An 11,031-nucleotide genomic window follows, 5' to 3' on the forward strand; every position below is an offset into this window, starting at 1 on the left:
ATAGCCTAGGCTACCCGAAACCTTGTCACAAACAAGGCTATTGCGGCTGGAGATTTACTCGGTTGGTAGAGGGTTGGCCTATTTGCAGACTGGTGGTGCACATCTGTTACTCCAGCAGTGGGAGGTAGAGGCAAGAGGCAAGGTCATTCCCAGCTGTGGATACCAGAGACTCCATCTCAAACAACAACGACAAAACGCCATCAACAGTAACCAACCACTAAACATCAACAAAAGGATGTGAGGAGGTTAGGAATCGGAATTTGGTGTTCAAGCCATAGCTGCAGACAGATGGTCACAGGGCACTGTGTGCACACAGCACTGGTTCTGGTTCTCTGTAGTCTCAGCTCACTGGCCACTCTCCCTCCCCTGACCCCGTCCCCAGTCCCAGCTCGCTGTTGCATCTGCCTCCTGTGGCTGGCTAGTGGCTGCGCTTGTATCACCCTTCCCGATAGGTGTCACTAGTGTCTGCATCTGCTTCAAACTGGGTATGGGTTCAGATTGTTCTGAAGGTTGAATAACTTTTAAGTTTTTGTTTGTTTCAGACAGGGTCTCACTTTGTAGCTCTGGCTGGCTTGGAACTCACTACCTAGACCAGGCTGGATCCGCCTGCCTCTGCCTCCCAAGTGCTGGGATTAAAGGCATGCACGACCATGCTCACAGCTTTCTTTCTTTTCTTTTCTCCCTCCGTCCCCCAGCCCCCTTTTGGAGGGTGAGTCTCACTATGTGGCTATGCCTGGCTTGGAGCTCACAGTAATCTCTAGGCCTCTGCCTCCCCATTGCTGGAGTTAAAGGCAAAATGTGCCTTCACACCTGGTAATTTGTTATATTCAATGTGATAGTAGTTATTGTGGTATATAGGGGACTGTCCTTGTTTTTATTTTATTTTTAATGACATTTAAAAATATTTGGTATTTTTATTTTATGTGTATGCATATTTAGCCTACATGTATGTATGTGCACCTCATGGGTGCCTATTGCCTACAGAGGCCAGAAGAGGGTGCTAGAACCATTGGGCTGGGAATTACAGCCAGTTACCAGCCACCGTGTTGGGGCTGGAAACTGAACTCCTCCAGTCCTCTGTAACAGTAGCAAAGACTCAAGCTCTGAGCCATCTCTCCAGCCCCATGTCCTTGTCTTAATGTGGCCTCGATTTCAAAAGTGATATCAAGTGTTCTGCTGAGGTTTCCTTTCAAGTGATTCAGTAACAACGATATGCAGACAGGTATACAGACCAAGAGAAGGAAGAGATAATGCAAAGTGGCTAAATGCCATCAACGGGAACCGGAAGGTTGCTGGTTTCCACTGTACCAGTCCTTCTGGCTTCTATTCCATAAAAGGAAGGGGTGGGTTACAAACCAAAAGAAAAGAAAAAAGTTCCCCATCTCGATTTGGGAACTCTTGCCCACAGCCATCCCATAACGATCCCCGGTTCATAGACAGGGAAATTGAGTCCACTGAGACATGCTAATGTTGAAGGACGTAGCAGGATCTGGTGTTTATTACATGGATTTTATTCATTGCATTAGTAATTCTGGCTTGTTGTCAGGCCTGCACTGGACACAGAATTAAATGGATCCCAGTCTGGGCTGTATGATATTAACGAATGGGCCAGAGAAACGAGGCTAGGAGGAAGCTTAAGGCGGAGCGAAGCTTTTCTTGGGGACAGAAGTCTGCCTTTGCACAGGCGAATGCTTCCCCTTCAGAGAATCTCTTTCCAGCACCTCCTCCTGGCCAGCTCCCGTCACCCGTCAGACCTGGATGCTGATGCAACCTTTCTGAGTCCAAACCATGGCTTCACTTGCTTTACTTGTTGGCATTCCTATAATCACTGTCTGCTTCAGAGAACAGCAGAAGTGTGAAGGGAATTAGAGACAGGAAAGATGGCCATGGTTCTTTGGAATCTGGCTTCTTCATGGGTCTGAGATTAGACTGTGTACCCCACTGTGTCTGTGGATGGTATGTCCCAGACTTGGAAACAATTGTACCAATAAGTGCAGTACCCCTCTGGGTTGCCATGGTAACATCAACCCATGGTAGGACTTCAAAGATAAGAGAGGAATACCAATTCTAGAAAGTGGCCAAGCATCTCAGTGGGTTTGGAATATCACAGAAGTCATAGCTGTCAGATATATGACCAGCCCATGATGGAAAAGGCCCGTTCTCAAGAAGATCACCTCACAGAGGCCCTCACTGCCTCACCTGGCATGGTTGTGGAACATTCCTCTAGATGGAAGATGGGCCTGAAGGGTGGGGACAGGGCATGTTGTTTGTTGAAGCCCTCCACTTCGCCGTTCTTCAGGGGTGGCCTCTGAGTTCCAGGCCAGCCTGGGCTACAAAGAGAGTTCCATCCAGGATAGCCAGGACTGTTACACAGAGAAACCTTCTTTCGGGGAAAATGAAAAACAAAACAAATAAACACACATTCTAACTTGGATGTTTAGATATCTGGGAGAGTGAAGGAGGGGGCACTAAGGACAGTTTACCTGGAAAAAGGTGATATGAACTAGTATCTACCTACACAAATGGTAATAGAAGAAGCCACATTAATCTACCATATGGTAGCATTTACCAAACCAGTCAGACACTGTGTTAAGTACCCAGAGTTGAGTAATGCCTAGCTGGCCCCAGGTTCCTTCCAGATACTGAGAAGATGGACAGGGAGACACACTCAATATAGTAGTAACTTGGTAGTGTGGCCTAAACCAAGGCTGGCCTTGTTTTCAGTGTGTTTATAGATGGCCCTTTCTGTGTCAGGGTCAGCTCAGAAAGGGAAGGTGACCTATGGCAGAGAGTAACCAAAGTCTCTACCACATTTCTCTGGCTGCTCAGCCTGTAAAAGCCAGGGTTGGTCAGCACCTGTCTGGGGACCCACAGGATGACTTCCTCCACACTTGAACTCTCGGACTCACCTCCACTCTCAGAAGTTGATTTTGCTCCCAGGAGCTCTACAATTATAAAACAGTCGCCTGGAAGAAACCCTTCCTGAATATGCTCTGAGACATGCCATGGCCAAGGGCAAGTTCACCTGTCCCTGTCCTGTCCCAGGCTTGCACAGGCATGCTCTCCACCAGAAGCCCGTGCCCTCTGCTGCAGGCTCCATGCACCAAGCCTGCTCTGGAGCTTCCTCCCAACACTGCTTAGCTGGAGATCTCTCTTGCTACCAAGGATTCCTTACCCCACATCCAGGCCCAAGGAGGGTCATCTCAGTTCTCCCTTTCATCAGCTGTGCCTAATGTACCTTGTCATCCTAGATGAGAGGTGACAGATCTGCTCCAACCCTGACAGTAAGTGATGCTGGGGTACAATCCTGAACCCACAGAGATCAACAGGGACACCAGAGCCCTGCATAGAAGCCTGGCAGCCTAATACAATAAGCATGCTTACTTCATGTACCTGTCCCTAGACATCTTCAGAAACATCTCTGTGTGGTAGGGGTCATCTAGTCTAATTAATACAGCACACATGGCTGGGAGGTCAAAAGTCAAGAGCAGAGCTGGAGAGATGGCTCGTAGGTTAAGAGCATTACTGCTCTCTCATGGCCCCTAACCACCATCTGGGACAGGGGATCCAGCTCCCTCTTCTGGCCTCTATGGGAACTGCATGCATGAGGGGCAAATGTAAGATCAAGGGTCGCAGCCTCTCTAAAAAGCTATTTCCCAAAGTGACTTGGAAGGTCCTTATCTCTGTTGTGTGGTTATCACTGATGCTCTATTGCAAGAAAAAAAAGAGAGATAACTCTGGGTTTCCTGATATCTTTTATACTTCCCATAATGAATGTTTTTATTGACTGAGAATCTATAAAGCAATAAAGGTGTGTTTCTCAATATTTTGGTCCTTATGACCAATTAATGAAACTGTGTCTATAGAGTGCCATAACTTAGGGGTAGCTAAATACATGACAGTATGGATACAAATTCCATCATAAAGTGTGTATGTATTGAGTAAGCCACACTATCCACAAGCAAGGCACCAATCCCCTGTGTCACCCTGGCTGGCTGGGTTATTACTATGTAGCTCATGATGCCTGGAGATTGCAGAGATCTGATTGTGTCTGTGAATTATGGAGTTATAGGTCTGTAACAGCACACCTGACTAAATAAGTCCAGATTAAGTGTGAAGAGTTGAAAATAGCTTTTTTTTATTCAAAAAATTACATTTTTTCTCAAAAGGGGCTCTAAAAGGGCAGTCAATATAAACAGTAAATAGCCTTAGCAAATTATGAAAAATAACATCAAATTAATAAAACCCAAACCGAAGCAACAAAAAAACCCAAAATCCTAAACCAAAAATCAAAGAAAAATTAAGATAAGCAGCATTCTCTCACTGCAGATTGAATAGCACAGATCTACAACCTGTGGCTGGCCTTGGAGACATGCTAGGAAGACAGTCACCAATTATAACAGCATTTTCAAGAGGAGTATAGCCACTCCTCTTTGGGGCTTTCTATGCCATGTTCTCCCCAAGGGTAAGGGATTTTGCTCCTTCTGAGTTCACAGCTACAAAAAGGTGTCATTTTCTGAGGAGGCCTAGATCCAAGGGTGGTGAATGCCATGCTCTCTAGTTGTCTGTGGCTTCCTTTGTCTTCCTCAGTTCTCACAAAAGGTGTTGTCAAGAAGGAAAGAGAGTCGAGACCCAGAAGTAGCCATGGTGGGGTCACTGGCTAGGCACAGTCAAGGCCTATTCCACAGTGGAAACCAAATCTGAAGAAGAAACTTCATCCCCAGATTTCAGCGGTTGCTGGGAATGGGGCTCAGCAGGTGTCTCTTGCTGTAGAGCCTCCCTCTGCAAGGGGCTCCCACCCTGGGCTGTGGCCTGTTCCAGCCGGAGCTTTCTGGACCTGGGAGAGAAAAGCAGTTAAGACACAGGTCAGGAGGGGACCTGCCATGTCAACTGTCTAGCTACTACCTCCCACCGCCTCAGCTGTGCTGGACAGTCAGCGTTGATCTTTTTATTGATGTCATTGTTTGAACGTCCAAGGAATAAGGGTCACAGGGTACCTGGGCCAAGAACTTTTCTCATCCCTAAACACATGTCATTACTTAAACTGAGCACTGTATGATGTCCTTTTGACTAGAAAGATTTGGACATTCTTCTACAGTTCAGGGACATTATTTTGTAAGTAGCAACATATAGCAACAGGATGTTAATACCATAGCCAACAGTATATAAACAATACAACTTGTTATTGATGAGTTACTGATCAACCACATCATTTTTTGATAGCCATAATACAGCCTTGCCATCTGGACACCTGAACAAGGCCATGAGGCTAGCTCAGTCCTCAAGCCCAGGAGGCATTTGAACATGAGAAACATGCAAGGGAGAGCCTGTCATGGAGCAGCACTCCCTGAGATGTGTGCCTGAGAACACTGGCCCTGCCTGGGCTCTGGGACCAAACAGAAACTTGTGATTTCCTCAGGACCAGAGCTGGGAATGTGCATCCTAGCTCTTTGGGGGTCTGTTAGAGAACCATCCGAAAAGGTTTTTGATCTTCCCTGCAGCTGAGGCATCAGCCTGGCTTCATCCTGCAAAGACCTTAACCTATTCCATCCAGAGAACACTTTGTATAGGGAACTGGTAAAAGTTGCAGAGAGCAGTGTTCAAAGGTGGGAATCTCTTCTCTACAGGGGATGCTCCTAAATAAAAATGTATTTTCACCAGGTGTGGTGGTGCACACCTTTAAATCCCATCACTTGGGAGGATGAGTTAGGCTTATCAGTTCAAGAAAATCCTTCTCAGAACAGAGAGTTCTGAAGGGAGGAAGGGAGACTCAATTCTACAGACTTACTGAGTACCAAACACATTGTTTCCTGGATGGAAGTTATTGATGACTGGACCAGCATGTTTCTCTGAGGTCTTCTTTCCCTGGTTGTAGCTGGGAATCATGCATGTGAGCAGAAGCCCATAGAGGACAGAGATCCTAAGTACAGGGGACCTAATTGGCTCTACCTCCTCCTCCCAGCTTGGGCTCCTACCTCATCTGGGAACCTTCAAAGTGATGCTGCAGCTTTTCTGCCAAGTCCTTTTTTTGGGTGACCATATCCTTTTGCTTCAGCCAGAACTGAACTCTTTCCTCCAATCTTTGAAGCTCCTGTTCATTCGAAGATTATGTTCTTAGTGGAGGGTTACACCCAGTCATACATAAGCAAGCAGTTACAAAGGATCCCAATAGCTTGCTGGTCAGCCAGGCAGGCAAAACAGTAAACATCCAGGGAAGAAAGAAATCCTGATTCAAGGTAGAGACTGGGAAGAAACCCAGTGGTGTCCTCTAGCCAATGCACACATTGGCACCACAAAACCCATATGTTTACACACCACACACACACACACACACACACACACACACACACACACACATGCACGCACACAGAATGAGAGAGAAGATAGAGAGGGGATGAGCAGAAAGAAACATCATGGCAGATGGGCACTTGAGTTTACACTAACCATACTAGCCCTTTAAGAAGAGTCTCACCACTTGGCCATCACTTCTTGGGGACTAATACTGCTGTGGGAAACATGATTTTTTTGGTCAGACAATAGGAAGCTGGTTAACAAAATTTTGCCCCTGTAGTCCCAAATCTCTCATCTTCCACCATCATCTTGTGAAAAGCCTCCAGCTGATCATCCAATGAACCCCAGACTATATTCTCCTGGATGGGAGAACTGTGAGCACCACTCACAGAAAACAGGGCTGACAACCTGCTACTCAGGCTTCTGTCCCTGTGAACCAAGAGCTGGGCAAACTGAAGAGAACACATTGGGATGCAGGAAGAAAGGAGAAGGCCACATGCCACCCTAATCCAAGAAATGAGAAGCACTCATTTGGCATGTGCACAGAGATCTCCTCCTTACAAACTACTTCCCACCTGTGATCTCATATGAGCCTTGCCAAGCAAATGAGCCCCAGGACGCAGAACTAACTCACTCACTCAAAGCTCTGGGCACAGAACCCTACCTATAATAATGACATGTAGGTGTGTTATAGGTTATTGACCCATCTCCTACACTGGACTGCAGCTTCAAGCAGAGCAGCAGGGGATTGCTTGCCAATAATTCAGTTTCTCAGAAGAGGCTGACTTCCCAGAAGTACTTGTGCATGGACACTGAAATGGATGGCATGAGAAGTGGCTGGATGGGAGCATGGATGAGTAAGGTGATGAGTGGGTGGATGGGCAGACAGGCAGTCAAATGGGCAAATGGTGCCAGACTCTTAGCCTTACCCACCTACCTGTCGTTGCTGGGTCTTGAGGTCACTGGTTTTCTCCTCTTGGTCCTCACAGATCATTTTCAACTCCTTTGAATGGTGCTTCAGCAGGACCCAATCCTCCAGCAGTTTCATTTTCTCCTGCCTCAGCATGCCCACCTTCTTCTCCAGCTGAGTTTGTTCCATCAGGAGCCGGCTGTGCAGACCACTGGAGACACACACGGCATAATAAGGCCCCGCCAGCCTCCTCCTGCCACCCCAGCCTCCAGGAACCAGCAGCCCAAAAGGTGCCAGGTTTCCAGGAAGAAAAAGCCTAGAGTTCCATACAGATGTGACAGCTGTACTCAGAAGGCCAAAATGAGGACAGCTGAAAGCAGAAAGAATCAATCTACCACAGAAAACCCCAACACCAAAAGGGATCTACTTCCCTTCAATAGAAAGAGGAGTCGCCCAGTTATTCTTAATCTCCGAGGTAATGGGGAAACATCAGCAAGCAGTGGGCAAGTACCCTCTGAGGGAGGACAGGAGACCCAAGGGGAGTTTATTCTATCTACAGGCTCCACAGCATCCAGTCCAGTAAAGCCAGAGCCTGAGCTCCAGACACCCAGAGCTGCCTGACATCCCCCTCATGGTATGAATCCCTTGTCTATCTAGAGTCTCCTGAGACTCCAGGACAATGGTGGCCAGGGCTAACGGTCTCTTTCACACTTAGCCAAACTGACTCCAAGAGACACAAGTCCAAGAGCTAAGGCTGCTTACTAAGAAGCAGAACGGCAAAAACCAGAGTTGGGCACTCTCCAGTCTAGAGAAAAAAAGAAACTCAGAGATGGCTATTCCACAACTCACGGGGTCTATGTCAAGACGGGCACATACCGATAGAAGAGTGTCTCCTTGGTCTGCTCACTGAACTTCTTTGAAGCCTCGGTGTTCTCATTCTGCAAGGTGTTCAGTTCCTTCATGACTCGTTTATGCTCCATCCTCAGTTTGTGATAGAAAGGATTTGGCTGGTGGTAGGGCCTAGAGACAGGAGGAAAGAACCCCATGAACACAGACCTCAAAGATCACGGGAACTCAAGTTGTATCCTGGTCTACCACCGCACGGTGGATGCCACATTTGGGCTCCTATATACTGGTACCTCCTGGTGCTTTTAAACTTGTTATCCTGGCCCCAGGTCAGCAGAGGCTGGGTATTCAGATACAGGGTGCTCTGGCTGCGTGAGCTCATTCAGTAGGCCTGGAGGGTCAGTCTAGCTCTCTATGTTACCGGGAGCCTATGCCACAGGTCTTGGCACACCAGGTAGTGCAAGGCCATTGCTCCCATTTCAGAACAGTGATTCTAGGTCCTCAGTGACTATTACTGAACAGTTAGACAGAGCATATAATTCTGGAATTGAGACCCAATAAGGAGATGACTATATAAACTCCCTAAGGGATTCCTAGGTGCCACCAAGCTGAGCACATTGGACAAGAGTGGTGTTGCTTAAAGTAGGGCTCCCAGACCTCAGTACTGGCATCACCTGGAAACTGATACAGGCAAATCCTCAGGCCCCACCTCAGATCCCTGGCTTCCAGAGTCTGTAGGGACACACAAATCTGCAAATGCATGAAAGCACGCACGCGCGCACACACACACACACACACACACACACAGGGGGGGGGGTTAGAGAGAGAGAGAGAGAGGAGAGAGAGAGAGAGAGAAAGAAGGAGTCATATACAGACACAGAGAGATGCTAAAAAAGAATACACAGAAAAGTATTGTCTAAGCGTACAGGGCACAAGACTAGAGAGAAACAGTGATGAGCCCCAGGACTTCCAGTCACTCACTGGAATGGACCATGTGGGACCAGGCCCCTCAAGCTGCTACCAGGAGTTTCCAGCACACAATCACCAGCCACACAAGTTCAAAGACTCACCACAAACTCACAGCAGCTAGTATCTCACACAAGCCACCACTTGTCAGGTCCTTTCCAAATGCATGCTGGGAACTCACACACTACTGCCTCAATCACTGAGTTGTGGGACTCAGACCACAGGCTCTGGTTTTCATTGGGAGAACGCAAACCCATTCTCACTCCCTCTGAAGCTTCAGGTCTGCCTCTCCTCTGAGAAGAATTTAGGACATGAAGTTGGGCAGAGTCACTCTGGAAGCACAGCCTACCAGAACCCAAGACCTTCAAAGGAAGAAGATGAGGGTGACATTACCAACAGTTCCATGGAGTCGGAAACAATGGATACCTATTATCTACGGTCCCTTCCGTGATGAAGAGCAGACAATCTCGCAGCTGATTCCTTTGGTCTGTCGCAAGCTGCAGCTTCGTGGTCAGCCTCTCTATTTCTTTCTTCACCTCCTTCTTGGTGAGGAGGGTTGGGTGGGATGATGGCTCCATTGCAGTCTCTGAGGGGAGATGGACACAAGTGAACTTGCATAGTGACAAGGCATAGAGGATGGACAGACCACCCTGAGGCCCAACAGAAATATCGTTTCTGGAACCCAGTGACAACCCAAATATTTTGGGCCAGATGAGATTCCCTTTCCGTGGATCTCAGCTCTCAGATCACTCTACAGAGTTGTGCCTATGTAAGCAGTCAAGAGTTTCCTCTGCGGCCCTGCACACTCTTCAGGTGAACACAGAAACCACCTCTTCAGACTTATTTACAGTGTCACAGGATATAATATGGTTCAGAGCCCTGAAGGCTGCCTGTGGTTTCAGAAGCCAGGAGAAAAATGGCAAATGTTGTTAGGAGCTCAGATCTTCTGCTGGTCACTTCAGGCTCATGACTGTGGACTGAAAAGTCATGCAAAAACACAGCATGGTCAAAAGACTCACCAAGTCACCCCACTGACTGCCCAGAGCTGGAAACTGGCACAAGGGAGCCAGTCTCTGCCCTGGTCCCATGCCTCTGACAGTTGTTTGTCTACACTAGAGAACTGCCTGCCACCCTTAACTGCTGATTCCGGACCCTAAGGGACCACTGTCAGGGAGAGGTGGTCAGAAGAGTCTGCTGGACAGCCTGAGGACATGATCTCTTGGCCAGAAGCACTTGTCTCTCCATGTGACTAGTGTCGACAGCCACTGCACCTAAAGGAAACTCCCGAAGCTGAAGTGCAGTGATGCCTGGCCTCAGCTGGGGACACATTAGTCCCTCTGCCTCCTGCTGGTCTCTTCCTGTCCCCCAAACCCCAATAAAAGTAAAAGATAGGCTTTGGGTATAGACAAACCAATGTTATGGAATTCTGGATTTTCAGAAATTATGATAAGCTGGCAAGTCCATTTGCTTCTCAGAGGCTCCAGCTCCTCTGCCCCATTACTGGAAGACCCAACTCAAGGCCGCTTCCTTCAGGAAGCTCCCAATGTCCTGCCCAGCACTCACTTTGCCTCCGACAGAACCATTTTCTTAATCCTATTGTACGCTGAGACTGAATGCCAGCTTCTTTCTGCCTCTCTCTGGTCTCTGGATGTACTACATTCTCTCTCCTAAGGAGACTCCTCAGTCTGGAGAACATATCTAATGGTGTACCCTGTAGGCACTGAAGAAATGCCTTAAGGCCACTTGGTGTCACTACAACTCTGGTGACATCACAGAGGATGCCATCAGCTCTCCAGGATACAGAAGAATGTCCAGAGGAGGGACTGCTGATGTCCTGGGGAACAGCTTTTGCCACCCTGTTAATTGGTTCTCCGTGAACTGACCAGAAGCCCAGGTTCTATTTCCAATACCCAATCTTAGAATACATGGGAAGCCATTCAGCACCTTCTCCTTCCAATGCCAGAGTTCCCTTAGCTTGATTAGAAGCCCCATAGTACTTTCCATGTTGAGACCTGAGC

General features: G+C 47.8%; 1 protein-coding gene across 1 annotated transcript; it reads right to left on the bottom strand.

The window, feature by feature from the left end:
• Positions 1–4,114: 4,114 nt before the first annotated feature.
• Positions 4,115–10,748, bottom strand: LOC102915375 (disks large homolog 5-like). The gene is made up of 6 exons (XM_016000024.3): positions 10,577–10,748; positions 9,440–9,599; positions 8,078–8,221; positions 7,229–7,412; positions 5,976–6,091; positions 4,115–4,837 (listed from the first exon to the last, which is right to left on the bottom strand). Exons 1-6 carry the CDS (start codon positions 10,707–10,709, stop codon positions 4,678–4,680), a joined length of 897 nt encoding a protein of 298 aa, XP_015855510.3. The 5' UTR covers positions 10,710–10,748; the 3' UTR covers positions 4,115–4,677.
• Positions 10,749–11,031: the final 283 nt, after the last annotated feature.

Source organism: Peromyscus maniculatus, chromosome 9 (assembly GCF_049852395.1).
Source record: "Peromyscus maniculatus bairdii isolate BWxNUB_F1_BW_parent chromosome 9, HU_Pman_BW_mat_3.1, whole genome shotgun sequence".
In the NCBI taxonomy this organism is placed as follows: domain Eukaryota; kingdom Metazoa; phylum Chordata; class Mammalia; order Rodentia; family Cricetidae; genus Peromyscus; species Peromyscus maniculatus.

What these genes read in the sequence shown, in the direction of transcription:
- LOC102915375 (XM_016000024.3), bottom strand. Translation starts at nt 10,709, where the DNA reads ATGTTCTCCAGACTGAGGAGTCTCCTTAGGAGAGAGAATGTAGTACAT. An exon ending in ATGGTTCTGTCGGAGGCAAA is followed by an intron (nt 9,600 to 10,576) that starts GTGAGTGCTGGG and finishes ATCTCCCCTCAG; the next exon opens with AGACTGCAATGGAGCCATCA. An exon ending in TCAAGACCCAGCAACGACAG is followed by an intron (nt 6,092 to 7,228) that starts GTAGGTGGGTAA and finishes TCGAATGAACAG; the next exon opens with GAGCTTCAAAGATTGGAGGA.